The sequence below is a fragment of the Salmo salar genome, chromosome 12 (genome assembly GCF_965601325.2).
Source record: "Salmo salar chromosome 12, fSalSal1, whole genome shotgun sequence".
Taxonomy (NCBI): domain Eukaryota; kingdom Metazoa; phylum Chordata; class Actinopteri; order Salmoniformes; family Salmonidae; genus Salmo; species Salmo salar.
In genome coordinates, this window is record NC_138302.1 from 66,644,959 (window position 1) to 66,666,971 (window position 22,013).

Here is a 22,013-nt window from a genome sequence, read left to right on the forward strand (position 1 = left end):
TTCCACTAGATGTCAACGATCTTTATAAAGTTGTTTGAAGCGTCTATGATGAACAGAGAACGAATGAAAAGGAAGGGAAGTTGACGTCCCTGGGAGGTCGTCACTTCATTATTACGCGCACATGCGCGTTCATGTGAGGCGAGACATTTTTCAAAACTTGTTTCAAGACACAGGAGAGGTCGGGTTGAAATATTACTGATGTTTCACGTTAAAAATGGACGAAAAGATTGATGCTAAACAACGTTTGACATGTTTGAACGAACGTAAAAATATATCTTTTTTAACTTTTCGTCATGACTTTTCCTTCCCATTTTGAGTAGCCTACCGAACGCGCTAACAACACGGAACAGCATGGAGTTATTTGGACATAAATTATGAACTTCATCGAAAAAAAAACATTTGTTGTGGACCTGAGTTTCCTGGAAGTGCCTTCTGATGAAGATTATTAAAGGTAAGGGAATATTGCTAATGTTATTGATGGTTTTAGATGATTCCAACATAGCGGCTAGCTGTATAGCCTAGTGTATTTTTCTGACCAGAGTACTCTTTCCCAGTAAAGTTATTTTGAAATCTGTCAATGCGGTTGCATTCAGAATGCAACCGTTATTCTTTGAATAACAGTTTAATACTTTAACCACGTTTTATAATGAGTCTTTTTTTGTAAATTCACTGGCAGTTTTGGGGGAGACACATTTTCTCAACGACACGCGCCAATGTAAAATGCTGTTTTTGGATATAAATATGAACTTGATAGAACAGAAATGCATGTATTGTCTAACATAATGTCCTAGGAGTGTCATCTGATGAAGATTGTCAAAGGTTAGTGCATAATTGTAGCTGGTTTTCTGCTTTTGGTGACTCCTGTCCTTGAATTGAAAATGGATGTGTGTACTTTTTTGGCTATGTACTCTCCTAACATAATCTAACTTTATGCTTTCGCCGTAAAGCCTCTTTGAAAATCGGACAATGTGGTTCGATTAAGGAGATGTTTATCTTTTAAATGGTGTAAAATAGTTGATTGTTTGAGAAATTGAAATTATTCAATTTTTGATATTTTGAATTTCCCGCCTTGCTAGCAATACCGTCACAGGGATTAGGTTACCCTCGATCCCCAAGAGGTTAATGACTCCAACTTAAGTGTATGTAAACTTACAACTTCAACTGTAAATGGTTGTTACTGAATCTTAACGATCACTTCCAGAATTCTGATTGTAACGGTCGTCATAGTAAGTGGACCAAAGCGCAACGAGTTGAGTGCTCATTATATATTTATTTTGAACACTTAAGAAAACAAAACGTACGAACGAACAGGATTACAGGCTAAACACAGCTATGCAATCACAACTTCCCACAAAACCCATACAAAACACACCCCTCTATATAGGACCTTCAATCAGAGGCAATGTGGAGCAGCTGCCTCCAATTGAAGGCCAAATCAATTAACTAAACATAGAACTAAAAAGACTAGACTAGAACATAGCCCCAAAAACCCGGAAAACACTAACCAAACACCCCTCTACATAAACACACACCCCGAACCACATAAAACAAATACCCCCTGCCACATCCTGACCAAACTACAATAACAAATAACCCCTTTACTGGTCAGAACGTGACACTGATGTAAGATCTTAATTTGAGCCAGTATGTTACAGTATGTTACAGAAAATGATCCTGAAGCAACAGGAAATGTGAATTATTATGTGGATTATAATTCATGGCCATTTTTTGTAGGGGTTGATACATATTTTTTAGGGCTAATCAAGTCTGACATTTTAAAATGGAAATTGCAAATTTTAAAAGCCTTTAAAAACCTTGTATGCACAACAAGTTGCATTTCCTCAGCAAGAAAATAATGATCAAATTCAGATGCCACATCTGTATAGGGACAATTCCATTGCAAAACCTGACAATAATTTTCAATAAAAAAAAGACCACCCAAAATATAATTGAATCAAAGTATCATTATGTATTGAAAGGTAACTGTCCAAGTAAAGGAAACACCTACATAAAGTATCTTAACAGGGTGTTGGACCACCACGAGCAATCATGAGCTTCAATGCACCTTGGCATAGATTCTACAAGTGTCTGGAACTCTATTGGAGGGATGCGAAATCATTCTTCCACGAGAATTTACATCAGTTTGTGTTTTGTTGATGGTGGTGGAAAATGCTGACTCAGGCAACGCTCCCAAATCTCCAATAAGTGTTCAGTTGCGTTGAGATCTATTGACTGAGACGGCCATGACATATGGTTTATATCGATTTCATGTTCATCAAACGATTCAGTGACCATTCGTGCCCTGTGGATTCTATGGGGGCATAACCATGGTAGCCAAAATAATGGCCTGCCCAGCATTTTATACATGACCCTAACCATGATGGGATGTTAATTGCTTAATTAACTCAGGAACCACACCTGTGTGGAAGCACGTGCTTTCAAATATTCTTTGTATCCCTTGTTTACTCAAGTGTTTACTCTGCTTTCAAAAATACAATTGAATCAATGTATCATTGTGTATGTATCTGTAGCCATTGCGTCACCTTTCATTATATTGTACTCAACTTAAATCAAACTCAGAACAATTTTGTGCGATACTAGAAAAAGAAAATCAGAGAGTTGGCAAAACCCCTTTTCCACTCTCTGTTTGGACTCCTACGAAAGTCAGTCCATTGAAGTATGAATCTTGCAGAGAGTTTTGGCAGAGGTGACGATTCCGGAACAGCTCATGTCATCAAAGCCTGCTTCACCTGTAGAGGAGAATGTCCTTGTGAGTTGCAGGGCAAGACAGAAAAAAAGGTACAGCTGTTTACCCTTCACTGAAAGTAGCCAATAAAAATGACAGAATTGTCTATTTCTGTATTTAACCAGAGCTCCTCTACAGCTATAAAGCCCACGATGGAGTGAATTGACATTCAATTGTACTCCTGCTCACCCAACATCTACAGACCACAGATCCTTATACTAGGGATTCCAGAAAGGTTGTACAGTATATTTGTCCAGACGGTTGTGAGTTTGTGTTACTGACCATTGATTTTCAGCAGTGCCAAGCAGTCCTCACTCTGTCCATTCATGTTACGCTGAGAACCTCTCATCCAGTTCTTCTGGGGAAATCCAGACTGTCAGGGAGAAAAGGGAAAAGTCAACGTCAGCATCTACTTGGTGGTCAGTAGTACCTAAGGTCCTTGACTAATAAAAATAAATATGAAATTAGAGTACTCCAGGAATAAGGAATAGCTGTTGTCGAAAAGCTAGCATGTTCGCAAGTAACGGTTGGGTCGAGAAAACCCTGGAGGACATGGGTTCTGATTTGGCCATGGTGGGGGCCTTCTGGCAAATCTCTCCACTGGTGCAGCTAATCGCAGATACCCTGGTGGAGACCTCCCTGAGAAGAAGACAGATATTTCACATCCCTGCAAGCTGTATGTTGCAAGAATAATTACCACAATAACAGATTAAACCAAAAATCTTGAGAGTAAATTATGGAAAAATGTTCTATGTGTCTGGAAAGGAAATGGGATTGAGCTCAAGAATGGCTCTCACCTCAGTCCCCAGGAAGGTGAAGAGGACGCAGAGAAGAACATATACAGTCATAACTCCCATGATGACCTGGACAATGGTGGTGCTCTGGTGGTCTCACTGCAGTTCTTTTCATGTACAGAGTTATACCAACAATGTGTACTCAGAAACTATATAACTATGTATAAATCAGTCCATACAAAAGATATGCATTATTATTTCACTTCTACATCATTTTGAGAGTGACAAGTACAAATCCAGTTTGTCTGGCATTCATAGCTTTGTTATGAGTAAAACAACAAAATCATAAAGATCCTTACCGAAGTCAGCAGAGAGAAGATGACCTCTGCCTTCCTAAAATAGTCTTCAGAAAGTTCAGGTGTCTTCTCATTCAAAATGTAGGGCCTTATAAACAGAGGTTTGGAGAAGTTCTGCCCGAGATATCATCTGCAAGTCATGTCAAGTCCTTTTTGTGTTAATTTCCATCAGATTTTGCAACACTAAGCAGTCATTGGGATCTGTAATGTCGTTGTGTACAATGTGACTTTAATGTTTAGAATGCAATGTGTTACTTGACTGAACAAATCTATACTATACTGCCTGCACAAATTATCTCTGCTTCTTATGAAAATGATCGGGTTTAATGGGTATTATATAGTGGGTATTAAGGCCCAAGATGTTTGACAATATGACATATTTTGTTCTTCTTGTTGTGAAAATTGACCCCATAAACTCAACGGAATCAATAATCGATAATCATTCAATAATTAGCAAGGTTCACAGATTTCAAATAGTAAGCACCCATCAGTTTTCTGTTCTTACATTGTTCCTCCCATTGCTTCACATGTTCACCTGCATTTGTACTGTAGCACCTTACCAGACTTGCATGGATAGTTATGTAATATTACACAGAATGAACAGTCGCCTAAGAGACCAAATATGACCACTAGTGTCCCCGAAAACTTCTTCAAAGTTAAAACCTTAGTTTTACCTGCCTTAATGAACAAATGTAGGACGATACATTGAATAATTTTCAAAGATGATAAAGAATAATACAGATATAATAATGTTGTTCGAAACACAAGCAACTAAAGTCGTAGCAACCAATGTCCTTAACTGACCTGTGATCAGGTCCAGATAAGGTTCTGAAGTTAAGCAACCCTGTAATGTCGACATGCACACTGTGACTATTGGAAATGTAAGGTAAAACCCCTGGTACAATTCTTACATTTTCTTGCCTTTTATGGAATTTAACCTTTTTCCACTGATCTACTACAAAACCTAGCCTCCACTGATCATACTTCCCAATTTCAAGGTGAAGAATAGAATATGAATATGTAGAAATAAATAAAAAAAAGTATTAACTAGTTAAAAATGAAACATTTAAAAGTATTTATTTTATTAGCTACCATGAGTAAGCAGATTTGACACTGAACAAAAATATAAACGCAACATGTAAAGTGAAATAAAAAATCCCAGAAATGTTCCATACACACAAGAAACGTATTTTTCTCAAATTGTATGCACAAATGTGTTCATATCCCTGTTAGTGAGCATTTTTCCTAAAGCAAGATAATCCATCCACCTGACAGGTGTGGCATATCAAGAAGCTGATTAAACAGCATGATCATTACACAGTTGCACCTTGTGCTGGGGACAATAAAAGGCCACTCTAAAATGTGCAGTTCTGTCACACAACACAATGTCAGAGATATCTCAAGTTTTAAGAGAGCGTGCAATTGTAATGCTGACTGCAGGAATGTCCATCAGAGCTGTTGACAGAGAACTGAATGTTAATTTCTCTACCAGAATCCGCCTCCAACGTCATTTTAGAGAATTTGTCACTACGTCCAACAGGGACGCTCAAAAGTATGATATGTTATGTTTGGTATGTATGTATTAATTTGTGGATGTACATCATACATTTTGTATGATATGTTAAGAATTACAATTTGTATGATCTGTTACGAATTACAATTCATGTTATATGTTACAAATTAAAATTTGTACAATATGTTACGAATTTGCAATACGTAGGATATGTTATGAATTCCAATTTGTTGTGGCTAACTTTAGCTGGATGGCTAGGTGGCTAATGCTAACGTTAACTAGATGGCTGACATTAGCTGGGCTAGAGGTTAAGGTTAGGGTTTAGATTAAGGATTGAGTTAGGAGTTAGGTTAAAGGGTTCAAGTTAAGGGGAGGGGAGGGTTAGCTAACATTCTTAGTAGTTGAAAAGTAGTATAGTAGTAAGTATAGTAAGTAGTATAGTAGTATAGTAGTAAGTAGTTGCAAAATTGCTAATTCGCTAAAATGCAAAAATTGTCCATAATGAGATTCAAACACTCAACAAATGAGTACGTAGGTGAATGATATCATTAAAATGTAACTCTACAACATTACAATACATTTATCATCAGGACTTACGTTGATGGCCTAATTTTACCCTACCACAGTGGTTTTAGGAAACTCCTGCTTTACAGGCCACATCAGACCTGCAAGTCACATTATACTGGCTTGCAATCTGAAGTGTAATTCCTATTGGAATCCAGCCAAGGTTAGGACATCTAATAGTTTGAATTTTTATTCACCTGCAACCTGCATTTGTAATGACTGTCAGGCTTAGGAAAGTTGATAAGAAGGATTTGTTTAGAAAAATGTATGCTATTTATCTGTGTGTAGCATAAGATTTATCAATCAATCAATGTACATGCAAAAACACCGATATTAAAAACAATCATAACACTCTATAATAATGTTAACAAATATGATCAATAAAATATGAATAGAAAGTGCACATACTATTTATCTAAGTGCTGCTGGTTGAGATGACGCTATTGACTGATGTTGTTTATTTTACAGTGATATAAGTTGATCATGCTGAGACAGGGTGATGCTGAATGTTTTTATTCGAAAAGATATGCAAGGTAAGCAAGGAGGGATGTACATGACACAACAATTCCACAAATTCAATAGATATTCCAGATATAATGGGGTATAGCCTATTTCCACTGTTAGAGTAAGTATTGAGAATAACTGTATGTGTTCGTAATTATATAGTTCATCTTGAAATGGGATTGTACGTACCCACATGTTTGGTACAGTATCTTAAAGATAGCTTCCAGAATACTACAGTGACAATTCCATTGCAAAACCAGACTATTATTTTCAGTCGAAAAAAGGCCACGTGAAATGCAATTGAATCAATGTATCATTATGTATGAATATGTAGCCATTACATCCCTTTTCATTATATTGTCTCTAAGTATTAGACTTAAAGTAAATTCAGAACAATTTAGTGAGATAGTAGAAAAAGAAAATCAGAGAGTATTGGCAAAATCCACTCTCTGTTTGGCCTTCTTAAACTAAGAATTAAGACGTTTCTATCTCGCAGAGAGTGAATGCGGTGTTGTCCATACTGGAACAGCTGATATCATCAAAACCAGTTTTTTCTGTAAAGGAGAATGTCCTTGTTAGTTTCAGGGCAAGGCAGAACAGAAGAACAATGACCATAGACAACAGGTATGGCTGTTGACCCTTCACTGAATGGGACTGATGAAAATGACAGAAATTTCTCATTCTGTATTTAACCAGAGGAGCTCCTCTACCGCTATAAAAACCCACTATGGAGTGAATCGACATTGCACTCCTGCTCACCGAACACCAACTTACAACTTAGGGATGGATTCAATCCGTATTGTGGAAGTATCGCGGAACATATCGCGGAACATCCGAGTTAAAATGTAAAGGTCATTTCTGATTGAGATGACATATGCAGCATTTACCATGAATGCATTCTCCGCGAACAAGGGAACATTGAGTTTAAATTTAAAATGAGCTTTAACGCAGATGTTCCTCGGTACTTCTGCGATACGGATTGAATCCAGCCCTTAGATCATTCTACTTGGGGTTCCACGAAGTGGGGTTCCACAGCACATTTGTCCAGACAGTTGTGGCACAACTATATGAATACAGTTAATCTGTGGTCCCTATAAAAATATTTTTACCGGACCCCTATTGTTTAGTGTTACCAAAACAAGAATACGTTTGCGATACTGACCACCAAATTTCACCAATGTCAAGCAGCCCTCATGCTTTCCATTCTGGTCACGCACAGAGCCTTTCAACCAGTTCTTCTGGGGAAATTCAGACTGCCAGGGCGAAAAGGGAAAAGTTAACATCAGTATTTAATTAGTAGTCAGTAGTAACCAAAATAAATATTAAATTAGAGTGCTTTGGGGACTAGGAATATGGTGTTTTACCGCATGGCTCCCCTTAACCCAGATATATCCATCTTCTACCAGGGAAAGAGCATACTCGTACACGTTACTGTTGGTGATAGAAGCAAGGGATCCACCTCTTTGACGGCATGCATTCTGTACGAGGAAGCAAGAGCATGACATTGACTTCTCATATTCATTCATTATCTTTATTTGTATCATCCATAAAGCTGAATTGATATAGGCGTTCCATCTCATTCATATTCATATATTGAGGATGAACAATACAAACTATCTTCCACCTCACGTATCATCACTCTAAATGGTATGTATGTCAGTAAACATCAGTCATGAAACTTACCTTTCCCGCCGACATTGACTTCAAACTGCTGTCGAAACGGTAGCAAGTGCTCCAGTAACGGTTGGGTCGAGAAAACCCAGATGGACACTGGTACGGATCTGGTATTGGTTCAGATCTTCTTGCAAATCTCTCCACTGGTGGGGGTAATTTGGGATACCATGGGGGAGACCTCCCTGAGAAGACAAATATTTCAGACCCCTGCAAGCTGTATGTTCCATGCATAATTACCACAATAACAGATTGAACCAAACCAAAAAATCCTGAGAGTAAATTATGGAAAAAATATTCTATGTATCTGGAGTGGAGATGGGATTGAGCTCAAGAATGGCTCTCACTCACCAGTCACCTCGGTCCCCAGGAAGGTGAGGAGGACGCAGAAAAGAACAGACACAGTCATGACTCCCATGATGACCTGGACAATGGTGGTGCTCTGGTGGTCTCACTGCAGTTCTTTTCATGTACAGAGTTATACCAACACAGTGTGTTACTCAGAATATACAGTATATCACAGATTTATGCACAATAAAAATAAGTCCATACAAAAGATATGCATTATTATTTTACTTCTACAATGTTTTGAGAGTGACAGGTACAAGTCAATTTGATCTATTTGTGGCATACATGGCTTTGTTGTGAGTAAAACACCAAAATCATAAAGATCCTTACCAAAGTCAGCAAAGAGAAGATGACCTCTGCCTTCCTAAAAAAGTATTCAGAAAGTTCAGGTGTCTTCTCAGTCAAAATGTAAGGCCTTATAAACAGAGATGTTGAGAAGTTCTGCTCGAGATATCATCTGCAAGTCATGTCAAGTCATGTTTGTGTTCATTTCCATCCGATTTTGCAACACTAATCAGTCATTGGGATCTGTAATGTCATTGTGTGCAATGTGAGATTACTGTTTAGAACGCAACGTGTTACTTGAGTGAACTGAGCATTTTGTATCTATACTGTATTATAATCCTGCACACATTATCTCTGCTTTATATGACAATTATGGGTTTTAATGGATGCACATGAGAGATACTACAGTACAGTTAATGTCATTATATCATATAAACTGAATGAAAATATGAATGCAACATACAATAATATCAAAGATTTTACTGGTTACAGTTCATATTAAGAAATCCGGCAATTGAAATAAATAAATAATGCCCTAATCTATGTATTTCACAAAACTTGGAATACAGATATGTATCTGTTGGTCACAGATACCTGAATAAAATTGATCAGAAAACCATTTAGTATCAGCTGTAACCACCATTTGCCTCATGCAGCACGACACATCTCCTTCGCATAGAGTTGATTAGGCTGTTGATTGTGGCCTTTGGATTGCAAAACTTGAAATATCTGTGGCATTGTGTTGTGTGACAAAACTGCACATGTTAGAGTGGCCTTTTATTGTCCCCATTGTAAGGTGAATTTTATTGTCCCCACTGTGTAATGATCATACTGTTTAATCAGCTTGTTGATAGGCCACACCTGTCAGGTGGATAGATTATCTTGGCAAAGGAAAAATGATCCCTAACAGGGATGTAAACAAATTTGTTCACAAAATGTCAGATAAATAAGCTTTTTGTGCATACGGAGCATTTCTGGGATCTTTTATTTCAGCTCATGAAACATGGGACCAACACTTTACATGCTGCGTTTATATTTTTGTTTCGTGCATATTATGTACAGTACCAGTCAAAAGTTTGGACACACCTACTCATTACAGGGTTTTTCTTTATTTGTATTATTTTCTACATTGTAGAATAGTGGTGAAGACATCAAAACTATGAAATAACACATATGGAATCATGTAGTAAACAAATCAAAATATATTTTATATTTGAGATTCTTCAAAGTAGCCACCCTTTGCCTTGATGACAGCTTTGCACACGCTTGGCATTCTCTCAACCAGCTTCATGAGGTAGTCATCTGGAATGCATTTCAATTAACAGCTGTGCCTTGTTAAAAGTTAATTTGTGGAATTTCTTTCCTTCTTAATGCATTTGAGAAAATCAATTGTGTTGTGACAAGGTATGGGTGGTATACAGAAGATAGCCCTACTTGGTAAAAGACCAAGTCCATATTATGGCAAGAACAGCTCAAATAAGCAAAGAGAAATGACAGTCTATCATTACTTTAAGACATGAAGGTCAGTCAATACGGAAAATTTCAAGAACTTTGAAAGTTCCTTCAAGTGCAGTCGCAAAAACCATCAAGCGCTATGAGGAAACTGGCTCTCATGAGGACCGTCACCGGAAAGGAAGACCCAGAGTTACCTCTGCTGCAGAGGATAAGTCAATTAGAGTTACCAGCCTCAGAAATTGCAGCCCAAATAAATGCTTCACAGAGTTCAAGTAACAGACACATCTCAACATCAACTGTTCAGGAGACTGCATGAATCAGGCCTTCATGGTTGAATTGACGCAAAGAAACCACTACTAAAAGACACCAATAATAAGAAGAGACTTGCCTGGGCCAAGAAACACGAGCAATGGACATTAGACTGGTGGAAATCTGTCCTTTGGTTTGATGAGTCCACATTTGAGATTTTTGGTTCCAACCACCTTGTCTTTGTGAGACGCTGAGTAGGTGAACGGATGATCTCTGCATGTGTGGTTCCCACCTTGAAGCATGGAGGAGGTGTGATGGTGTGCAGGTGCTTTGCTTGTGACACTGTCAGTCATTTATTTAGAATTCAAGGGACACTTAACCAGCATGGCTACCACAGCATTCTGCAGCGATACGCAATCACATCTGGTTTGAGCTTAGTGGGACTATCATTTGTTTTTCAATAGGACAATGACCCAACACACCTCCAGGCTGTGTAAGGGCTATTTAACCAAGAAAGAGAGTGATGGAGTGCTGCATCAGATGACCTGGCCTCCACAATCACCCGACCTCAACCCAATTGAGATGGTTTGGGATGAGTTGGACAGCAGAGTGAAGGAAAAGCATTCCAGGTGAAGCTGGTTGAGATAATGCCAAGCGTTTTCCAAGCTGTCATCAAGGTAAAGGGTGGCTACTTTGAAGAATCTAACATTTAAAATATATTTTCATTTGTTTAGCGCTTTTTTTGGTTACTACATGATTCCATATGTGTTATTTCATAGTTTTGATGTCTTCACTATTATTATACAATATAGCAAATAGTAAAAATAAAGAAAAACCCTTGAATGAGTAGGTGTGTCCAGACTTTTCACTGGTGTGTATTGTGACCTCGAGATGTTTGACAATATAGCATATTTTGTTGTTGTAGTTGGGCCCATAAACTCAACCGGACCAAGAATTTTAATAATCATTCAATGATTGGCAATGGTTACGGAATCAAATAGTAACCAATTGGATGTTAATCTGATGTCCGCCAGATGAGGTGTTACAATAACTATTTACTAACCCTTGTGTGGTGTTCGGGTCTGTGGGACCCATTTTCAATGTATATTAGAAGAAAATTATACAATGAATACTTTTTTCAACCTGAGACTCATTGGCCTTGGCAAATTTTCTGTGAAGAACATGTCAAATAACCCATTTTCATTGAGTGCACAGTGTGCACCCCCCTACATATTTATATTACATAGGTGGTGTTCGAGTCCACTGAACCCGAGGGTAATAAAAGTGTGGAAAAGTGTGTGTCGGTGTAAACAAGTAAAAATATAACAAAAAGGTTTGCTGTGTGCCTTCACTCTGTCTTCCTCCTCCAAGGGCCTGCTGTTTCAACATAGCACCAAGAACCTGTCTGTCTCCCTGCCTGTCTACCTGTCCCCCGCTTTTCTCACACTCTTTACCCTTCGTAACGTGTGAAACTACACAATGTCTTGCGGGAACCTGAATAATGTTATTACAATACATTATTTTGATACATTATTTCAATACATTAAAAAAAAAATCTGTATTCACCACCCCAGCCAGGAACAAATTGAGGGAGGTACACAACAAATAAATAGCTTGCATGTGTGGCTCCTTACCGCAATAAATTAGTATGGCAAAAATAATCTCTTCTCAGAGAGCCTTAGAAATCATTTTTGCAGAGTGAGAAGCTAGTGTGGATGGAACGTCTTCCACTTTGGAAGATGAAGAATATTCAAAATATGAGGATCATGTCTCTGTCAATTCGGAGTCTGACAGTGAGGTGGAAGAAGAGGATGAGATTGACCCTCAGCCAGCCCCAGGACCAGCCCATCAGCAGCCAACCCCAGGACCACCCCGTCAGAACCAGCTAATCAGCAGCCTGCAGGAGAAATACGGATGTCAAAAAAATTTGAAATTTAATGGTCTTCTTGCCCAAGGAATGAGCCACACTGCATGGCTGCCAATGTGATAAGGATGCAACCAGGGCCAACTCGGATGACGGTTACTCATGTGCAGGACATAAAGTCTTCTTTTGAACTGTTCGTCCCAGACACCATCCAGAAAATAATTCTGGACTGCACTAATCTGGAGGGAAGGTGTGCAAAAACTGGCAAAAAACTGGCAGAGAACTTTTCCGTGCAACAATGTCTCTGGAAAACTTCCACATTATTTCCAGGATTATCTGCTTCGATAACCGAGACACCAGACCAGCTCGGCGGCAGAGAGACAAGCTAGCTGCAATCAGTGTGGGACAAGTGGGTGGACCACCTTCCCCTGTTTTACAACCCTGGGCCCAACGTTACTGTTGATGAGCATCTTATGCTATTTAGGGTCCGCTGTCCCTTCAGGCAGTACATACCGTCTAAACCCGCAAAATATGGAATATAGATCTGGGCTGCCTGTGATGCTGCTTCATCATATGCGTGGAACTTGCAAGTGTATACGGAGAAGCCAGATGGAGGAGCCCCTGAGAAGAACCAAGGGATGTGGGTTGTCCTGAACGTGACACAGGGACCCAGTTGCCACAACATCACATGCGATAACTTTTTTACTTCGCACAAGCTGGGACAGGAGCTCCTCAAGAGAAAGCTGACGATGGTTGGAACAGTATGAAAAAACAAGCCAGAGCTCCCACCTCAGCTGTTGTCTTCTTGCATTCTTCCTCCCATTGCTTCTCTCATTCACCTGCATTTGTACTGCAGCATTTAACCAGACCTACATGGATAGTTATGTATTATTATACAGAATGAACAGTAGGCTAAGAGACCAAATATGACAACTAGTGTCCCCGAAAACATGCTGGTTACTCTCCTCACTACAAACATTTGTATAGTCACTTCTTTAAAGTTAAAACCTTAGTTTTACCTGCCTTAATCAACAAATGTAGGAAGATACATTGAATAACTTTCAAAGATGATAAATAATAATAAAGATACATTAATGTTGTTTGAAAAACAAGCAACTAATGTCATAGCAACCACTGTCCTTAACTGACCCTTGATCAGTTCTAGATAAGGTTCTGAAGTGAAACAACCCTGTGATGTTGACATGCACACTGTGACTATTGGAAATGTTCAGTACAACCCCTGGCACAAGTCTCACATTTTGCTGCCTTATATGGAATTTAAATGCATGACTACGTTTTTTCTCACTGATCTACTACAAAACCTAGCCTACATCACAATTGTAACTTTTTTACCCCACTGATCTACTTCCCAATTTCAAGGTGAAGAAAATAATATGTTGAAATGAATACAAATGTTTTGATTAACTAGTTAAAGATGACCATGAGTAAGCAGATTTGACCCCATAATATGAACAATAAGCCTATTTATAAACTGGTTGGTTCAAGCCCTGAATGCTGATTGGCTGAAAGTATACCACGGGTATGACATTTACATTGGTAACCAGTTTATAATAGCTATAAGGTATCTCTGGGGTTTGTGGTATATGGACAATATACCACGGCTAAGAGTTGTATCCAGGCACTCAGCATTGCATTGTGCATAAGAACAGCCCTTAGCCATGGTTTATTGGCCATTTACCACACCCCCTCGGGCCTTATGACCCATAGTGGACCCCAAAAAATAGTGGTCACTCTCACATGCACATTATTTGAAATTATGACATCATTACACAAGAAAGAATTTCAACTGACATCTATCATCATTTACTGAGTCAGATGTGTCCAACTGTCTACATTCCCCTTTAAAAGTCAATACTCTCTCAAATAAATGGATTATCTGATTTACTGTAGGATTCCTTGTTACAGTTGTCCCAATCAGTCATTACATTCTATATTTGCTCGTTGCATAAACGACCATAGATACATTATGATGATATGGAAAATAGGGAGGAAGAGGAGGGGGGAAAGAAGAGGAAGCTAAGCAAGTAACAGTAATAGCAGATTATCACTATTGTAAACCTGTTGCTATTTATCTACATCAACAGACACTGTCCAGTAGTATACAAACAACACTGCATGGATGAAGTGTGACTTTACAGCAGAGCAGTGGCTTGATAATATTCCCTGCCCCAGTTCCCTTTGGACAGAGAGACAGAGAGAGGGAGAAAGGGAGAGAAGGAGTGAGAGTGGTGGAATGGGATCAGAGTGCGTGTGAGCAGGAGCCAACCCAATTAGAGGAGTATATTCTCAGCGTGTTGTGAGAGGAGGAGTTGGGCTGGGGGCCGGGGTCTGGGGGTCGGGGCTCATAGGAGGAGAAGGGACAGAAATAGATCCCTGAGTGTCACAGTGCACACGTCTGTGTCTCCTGTGCGTCAATACTGTAAACTGACTGCAGCAGGTCCTGCCCGATAGACAGCTGGCACACAACACAGACCGACAGGCAGGCAGGCAGGCAAGCGTCAGACAGGCAGACAGACAGACAGACAGACAGACAGACAGACAGACAGACAGACAGACAGACAGACAGACAGACAGACAGACAGACAGACAGACAGACAGACAGACAGACAGACAGACAGACAGACAGACAGACAGACAGACAGACAGACAGACAGACAGACAGACAGACAGACAGACAGACAGACAGACAGACAGACAGGCAGGTAGGTAGGTAGGTAGGTAGGTAGGTAGGTAGGTACAGTGGGGGAAAAAAGTATTTGATCCCCTGCTGATTTTGTACATTTGCCCACTGCTAAAGAAAGGATCAGTCTATACTTTTAATGGTAGGTTTATTTGAACAGTGTGAGACAGAATAACAACAAAAATATCGAGAAAAACGCATGTCAAAAATGTTATAAAGTGATTTGCATTTTAATGAGGGAAATAAGTATTTGACCCCCTCTCAATCAGAAAGATTTCTGGCTCCCAGGTGTCTTTTATACAGGTAACGAGCTGAGATTAGGAGCACACTCTTAAAGGGAGTGCTCCGAATCTCAGCTTGTTACCTGTATAAAAGACACCTGTCCACAGAAGAAATCAATCAATCAGATTCCAAACTCTTCACCATGGCCAAGACCAAAGAGCTCTCCAAGGATGTCAGGGACAAGACTGTAGACCTACACAAGGCTGGACTGGGCTACAAGACCATCGCCAAGCAACTTGGTGAGAAGGTGACAACAGTTGGTGCGATTATTCGCAAATGGAAGAAACAGAAAAGAACTGTCAATATCACTTGGCCTGGGGCTCCATGCAAGATCTCACCTCGTGGGGTTGCAATGATCATGAGAATGGTGAGGAATCAGCCCAGAACTACACGGGAGGATCTTGTCAATGATCTCAAGGCAGCTGGGACCATAGTCACCAAGAAAACAATTGGTAACACACTACGCCGTGAAGGACTGAAATCCTGCAGCGCCCGCAAGGTCCCCCTGCTCAAGAATACATATACATGCCCGTCTGAAGATTGCCAATGAACATCTAAATGATTCAGAGGACAACTGGGTGAAAGTGTTGTGGTCAGATGAGACCAAAATGGAGCTCTTTGGCATCAACTCAACTCACTGTGTTTGGAGGAGGAGGAATGCTGCCTATGACCCCAAGAACACCATCTCCACCGTCAAACATGGAGGTGGAAACATTATGCTTTGGGGGTGTTTTTCTGCTAAGGGGACAGTACAACTTCACCGCATCATTTGACGGGGCCATGTACTGTCAAATCTTGGGTGAGAACCTCCTTCCCTCAGCCAGGGCATTGAAAATGGGTCGTGGATGGGTATTCCAGCATGACAATGACCCAAAACACACGGCCAAGGCAACAAAGGAGTGGCTCAAGAAGAAGCACATTAAGGTCCTGGAGTGGCCTAGCCAGTCTCCAGACCTTAATCCCATAGAAAATCTGTTGAGGGAGCTCAAGGTTCGAGTTGCCAAACGTCAGCCTCGAAACATTAATGACTTGGAGAAGATCTGCAAAGAGGAGTGGGACAAAATCCCTCCTGAGATGTCTGCAAACCTGGTGGCCAACTACAAGAAACGTCTGACCTCTGTGATTGCCAACAAGGGTTTTGCCACCAAGTACTAAGTCATGTTTTGCAGAGGGGTCAAATACTTATTTCCCTCATCAAAATGCAAATCATTTTATAACATTTTTGACATGCGTTTTTTCTGGATTTTTTTGTTGTTATTCTGTCTCTCACTGTTAAAATAAACCTACCATTAAAATTATAGACTGATCATTTCTTTGTAAGTGGGCAAATGTACAAAATCAGCAGGGGATCAAATACTTTTTTCCCCCACTGTAGGTAGGTAGGTAGGTAGATAAATAGATAGACAAACAGACAGACAGATGGCACACTACACAGACAGGCTACAAAGGAAAAAACACTAAGCAAAGCAGTACAATTGGTCATCTAAGATTCCTAGATGTTTTGACATTGCTGTTGACTTCTTTACTGAACAGTACAGTCCATCAGAAAAGTAAAGTTTTTTTATTGCAATCCCAGTTGAAGTTGAAGAATGTATCCCCAGGGTATATGTACGGGTCACTGCAATTTCCCTTGAAAATGAACCAACTGTATCACAAAAGGAGTTGCTTCACAAATTTGTCCCTTTCGCCTACTGTATCTCCGAACAGATCCATGCTCCAGAGAATTGCAGTGTCTGCTAAAGGCTAAAAATCCCATTGATTGCATACGGTAGTGTGCATTTGCATAATTTGAACTGCTAGGGCAGTTTGTAGGTATAATTGCCTAAGCCTATACTGTAGGTCCAGAAACAAATTAGTAGCTCAGTTTGAGCCAATTTTAGAACCTGCAACTATGCTCTTACTTCTGTTCTACTAAACATGGGCAGATAGATTTTAATCCCAAACTGAGCTTTGAATCTACCTGGCTTCTAAATTCTAACAGGCACAACCAGTAATTAAGGCATCTCGGTTAAGAGGATGCATCAGATCAGCAGAACTTACACAATCGCTTGACAACATCACTCTGGAAGAAAGAAATAGCATTCATTTTTAAACCCTGAACCATTATTTTCCTGAGACAGAAAAATAATTGGCCAGTCAGTGGAGGAAATGTAATTCCATAGCCCTATTTTACTGGGGATATACATGCATCACTGGCCACATAATCTGTGCTGTCAGGAGGAATTTTTCATTTACACCAGCATATGGAAGTGTGTGTGTGTGTGTGTGTGTGTGTGTGTGTGTGTGTGTGTGTGTGTGTGTGTGTGTGGTGTGTGTGTGTGTGTGTGTGGTGTGTGTGTGTGTGTGTGTGTGTGTGTGTGTGTGTGTGTGTGTGTGTGTGTGTGTGTGTGTGTGTGTGCACACGTGCACGTGTGTGTGTGCTGCATTACGTTTAATCTAAATTGCTAACAACTTTCTTTCAAGTTGTGGTTTAGAGATTAAATTGAGTCCGATAGTCCGTTAACCAAAAATAGTTCTGAATGTACTAAGCAAAATAGAAAACACATAAATTACATAATTTTTAGATACTGTCTAATTCATGTAACTTCATTTCACATATTTACAAAAAAAAATTGTTCTTTGCAGAGTAGAAGGCAGCAACATCATTTTTCTTAGAGATTGAGACATGATTGCAAACAACCAGTTCATATGTAGTGTGCATCAACCCAACCCAGCCCGCTCCATCCACACTCCCTCCACACTCCCATAGAAGGTGGCAGAGCCCAACATCAGTCCCTGGCCAGTCGGACATAGATGCTACCGCAGCACTTCCCCATACTCTTAAAGAAGGGAGCGATGGCGATGTCCAATACACTGCCCCACACAGTCTGAACCCAGTGCATGTTGATCAGGAAGAGCTGAATAAAGGGCATGATCAGCCTGGAAACAGACAAACAGACAAAGAGTGAGCATAAACAGGCTAGGTCAATGTCTCTTTAAGATAATTTAGGGCTCTATTCAATCTGTAAAGCTGAATCGTTACAGATTCCACAATAGAAATAACTTTAAATTTAAATCTCGCTGTAAAGCTGAACTTCCACAATACGGATTGAAACCACAAGCACATCGTTCAACTCCATCAAGCACTAACTGAAAACATTGAGTAGATCACGTCAAAGGAGTTCAAAGGTGAGAGGACCCACCAGATATGTAGGCAGCTGAAGACAGCGAAGAGGATCCCTGCCACCAAAGAGACGGGCAAGGCCAGGAGGAGGGAGATGAGCCGGTAGCACCAGAGACGGGACACCTCAAATAGAGCGTGGCTCCACAGCCACACCTTATCGAAGCTCCGCACCGAGGGGGGCTCTGCTATCACGTCCTCAAAGGTCACCTCAGGAGACACAAAGTCTACAGTCAGTCTGGGCACGGCCTGGTGGAAGCTCTCTTTAGCATGGGGCTTTAGTGAAGGTCTATGTATAGGTATGGTCAGAAAAAGGAGGTTCTCCATAAAAACTGTATTTTCTCACCAATAACATTCAGAACTTGGATGCAGGGGAACCACAGAACCATTGTAGCACTTACTGAAGTAACCACATTACAATGAGACTGAAGGCTCTATTCAATCTGTATCACAGAAGTTCAGCATTACAGTGTGATTCAAATTTCAAGTCAACGTTCCCGTTTTAGCAGGGACTGCATTCACAGTAAACGCTGCATATGTCAGCTCAATCGGCAATTACCTTTACATTTCTATTGCCCAATCTGTAACACTTCAGCGATACAGATTAAATAGAGCCTTGAAGTGGGAGAGGAGTACTGATCTTTGAGATGACACACAAGGCACAGTTCTAACTGTGTCCACACGAGGTCAGCATCGCTCAACACACTGCTTTCCAACATCAGATTCCACTTCGTTGGATGGCAGATCTCCCTTCCTATTGCCTCCAGATGTATGTCCAGTGTACCATTAAAGATATGGGCATTAAGATAAATGAGTGCTCATCTCAATAAAATCCTAGGCAGTTAATCCATACCACTGAACAATGTATACATTGTACAGACATTACATAACAAGTTTACCATTAACGGCTTATGGTGTACACAGCACTATGTATGCGACCAAAATCTTTCCAAATTAGTTCCTATCTCAACTATAACATTTCCAGAGTATGTCAGAACATCATTATGTGATTGTTTCCATAGTGTCTCTCTTCGTCCCTGTGTTTAAACCTCCCCTTCCGTTATCTGGAGTCAGCAGACAGGGGATGTGTGGTACTGTATGTGGAGTATCTGCAAACACACTTAGTGCTTTTATCTTCCACAGAGTGGTGTCTGTCTAAACCTCCACTTTACAGTGGCTTGCGAAAGTATTCACCCCCTTGGCATTTTTCCTTTTTTGTTGCCTTACAACCTGGAAGTAAAATAGATTTTTTGGGGGGGTTGTATCATTTGATTTACATGCCTAACACTTTGAAGATGAAAAATATTTTTAATTGTGAAACAAACAACAAATCAGACAAAAAAACAGAAAACTTGAGCGTGCATATCTATTCACCCCCCTTGTCAATACTTTGTAAAGCCACCTTTTGCAGCAATTACAACTGCAAGTCTCTTGGTGTATGTCTCTATAAGCTTGGCACATCTAGCCACTGGGATTTTTGCCCAATCTTCAAGGCAAAACTGCTCCAGCTCCTTCAAGTTGGATGGGTTCCGCTGGTGTACAGTAATCTTTAATTCATACCACAGATTCTCAATTGGATTGAGGTCTGAGCCTTGACTAGGCCATTCCAAGACATTTAAATGTTTCCCCTTAAACCACTTGAGTGTTGCTTTAGCAGTATGCTTAGGGTCATTGTACTGCTGGAAGGTGAACCTCCGTCCCAGTCTAAAAGACTGAAGACTGAAACAGGTTTCCCTCAAGATTTTCCCTGTATTCAGCGCCATCCATCAATCTTTCTATTCTGACCAGTTTCCCAGTCCCTGCCGATGAAAAAAATCCCCACAGCATGATTGATGCTGCCACCACCATGCTTCACTGTGTGGATGGTGTTCTCGAAATGATGAGAGGTGTTGGGTTTGTACCAGACATAGCGTTTTCCTTGATGGACAAAAAGCTAAATTGTAGTCTCATCTGACCAGAGTATCTTCTTCAATATGTTTGGGGAGTCTCCCACATGCCTTTTGGCAAACACCAAATGTGTTTGCTTATTTTTTTCTTTAAGCAATGGCTTTTTTGTTTTTTTCTGGCCACTCTTTCGTAAAGCCCAGCTCTGTGGAGTGTGCGGCTTAAAGTGGCCCTATGGACAGATACTTCAATCTCTGCTGTGGAGCTTTGCTGCTCTTTCAGAGTTATCATTTGTCTCTTTGTTGCCTCTCTGATTAATGCCCTTCTTGCCTGGTCCATGAGTTTTGGTGGGCGGCCCTCTCTTGGCAGGTTTGTTATGGTGCCATATTCTTTAACATTTTTTATAATGGATTAAATGGTGCTCCGTGGGATGATCAAAGTTGTAGATATTTTTTTATAACGCAACCCTGATCTGTACTTTTCCACAACTTTGTCCCTGACCTGTTTAGAGAGTTCCTTGGTCTTCATGGTGCCGCTTGCTTGGTGGTGCCCCTTGCTTACTGGTGTTGCAGACTCTGGGTCCTTTCAGAACAGCTGTATATATATTGAGATCATGTGACACTTAGATTGCACACAGGTGGACTGTATTTAACTAATTATGTGACTTCTGAAGGTAATTGGTTGCACCAGATCTTATTTAAGGGCTTCATAGCAAAGGGGGTGAATACATATGCACGGCCCACTTTTCCATGTATTTTTTTGTTTTGTTTTTTGAACCAAGTTATTTTTTTCATTTCACTTTACCAATTTGGACTATGTTGTGTATGTCCATTACATGAAATCCAGATAAAAAACAATTTAAATTACAGGTTGTAATGCAACAAAATAGGAAAAAAATGCCAAAGGGGATGAATACTTTTGCAAGGCACTGTACCTCACTGTTTACCGGGCTGTGCTGCCGTGTGTGTCAGTTACCTTTAGATACTTGTTGACTCCCCTTGGGTCCCTGTTCTTGACCAGAGACCTGGTGTCGCTGTGGGCGGAGTCCTCCTCCTGAGCTGGTTCCTCTGCCTCTACCTCCACTACTTCCTCCAGTAGTCCCTCTGCAGTGTGTCTGCCTGGAGGGATCCCCTGCTCCTCTATGTCCTCCAGGTCTAGCCTGGTCTCAGCTGGTGTACGCCCTGTGGTCATGGTGTGTGTGCCTCAGTGGTATGCACCCTCACTGGGCTGGGAGAGCGGATGAAAGGGGGTCGACCACCATAGACCAATCCCACTCCTCTCGCCTCAGCAGCCCAGTCACTGGCACCTCGGTGGGACATAGTGGATGGGTGACTGCATCAGTGCATACTCCCTCAGTGTGGAATGCCCAAATTGGCTTTCACAGGCCCATAACATGACATTCTACAGCTAGCTAATTTGACCTGTGTGATAACTTTCCTAAACAAGGAGCTGTTCACCACATTGTAAAATTTGCGAACGATATACCAAAAATATCTGAGGCATACGTGTTGATTTGAGTGAGTCCATTGACAGCACTGCGCTAATCATAATGCTGCTTCAACCTGTAAATCATTACAAGATACAAAATTCATAGTGAGACAATGATGTCTTAAGGGCATAAACAAATGTCAGTCAATGAATTGGTTCAATAGATCCACACCCAGCAGGTTTCATATGGATGTGCTGTTATTGTGTTG

The 22,013-nt window shown here is 40.4% G+C and overlaps 2 protein-coding genes and 1 long non-coding RNA gene across 3 annotated transcripts; all 3 read right to left on the reverse strand.

Moving 5' to 3' along the window:
* Positions 1 to 1,848: 1,848 nt before the first annotated feature.
* Positions 1,849 to 3,933, reverse strand: LOC123725541 (uncharacterized). Its single transcript, XR_006758057.2, has 4 exons — positions 3,840 to 3,933; positions 3,544 to 3,647; positions 3,029 to 3,385; positions 1,849 to 2,750 (listed from the first exon to the last, which is right to left on the reverse strand). It is a non-coding gene; the product is annotated as an uncharacterized LOC123725541 (long non-coding RNA).
* A 2,477-nt stretch (positions 3,934 to 6,410) lies between these two features.
* LOC106565579 (uncharacterized) lies at positions 6,411 to 8,915 on the reverse strand. Its single transcript, XM_014132857.3, has 6 exons — positions 8,767 to 8,915; positions 8,440 to 8,550; positions 8,101 to 8,273; positions 7,782 to 7,895; positions 7,580 to 7,670; positions 6,411 to 6,971 (listed from the first exon to the last, which is right to left on the reverse strand). The coding sequence occupies exons 2-6, from the start codon at positions 8,504 to 8,506 to the stop codon at positions 6,892 to 6,894; spliced, it is 525 nt and encodes a 174-aa protein (XP_013988332.1). The 5' UTR covers positions 8,507 to 8,550; positions 8,767 to 8,915; the 3' UTR covers positions 6,411 to 6,891.
* Positions 8,916 to 17,826: 8,911 nt separating this feature from the next.
* On the reverse strand, positions 17,827 to 21,569 carry LOC106565578 (caveolin-2). The gene is made up of 3 exons (XM_014132855.3): positions 21,292 to 21,569; positions 18,455 to 18,642; positions 17,827 to 18,191 (listed from the first exon to the last, which is right to left on the reverse strand). Exons 1-3 carry the CDS (start codon positions 21,505 to 21,507, stop codon positions 18,041 to 18,043), a joined length of 555 nt encoding a protein of 184 aa, XP_013988330.1. The 5' UTR covers positions 21,508 to 21,569; the 3' UTR covers positions 17,827 to 18,040.
* Positions 21,570 to 22,013: the final 444 nt, after the last annotated feature.

What these genes read in the sequence shown, in the direction of transcription:
- LOC106565579 (XM_014132857.3), bottom strand. Translation starts at nt 8,506, where the DNA reads ATGGGAGTCATGACTGTGTCTGTTCTTTTCTGCGTCCTCCTCACCTTC. An exon ending in AGTCAATGTCGGCGGGAAAG is followed by an intron (nt 7,896 to 8,100) that starts GTAAGTTTCATG and finishes TTCCTCGTACAG; the next exon opens with AATGCATGCCGTCAAAGAGG. An exon ending in GACATTGGTGAAATTTGGTG is followed by an intron (nt 6,972 to 7,579) that starts GTCAGTATCGCA and finishes TCTCCTTTACAG; the next exon opens with AAAAAACTGGTTTTGATGAT.
- LOC106565578 (XM_014132855.3), bottom strand. Translation starts at nt 21,507, where the DNA reads ATGACCACAGGGCGTACACCAGCTGAGACCAGGCTAGACCTGGAGGAC. An exon ending in GAGTCAACAAGTATCTAAAG is followed by an intron (nt 18,643 to 21,291) that starts GTAACTGACACA and finishes GTGTCTCCTGAG; the next exon opens with GTGACCTTTGAGGACGTGAT. An exon ending in TTCAGCTGCCTACATATCTG is followed by an intron (nt 18,192 to 18,454) that starts GTGGGTCCTCTC and finishes GTCTGTTTCCAG; the next exon opens with GCTGATCATGCCCTTTATTC.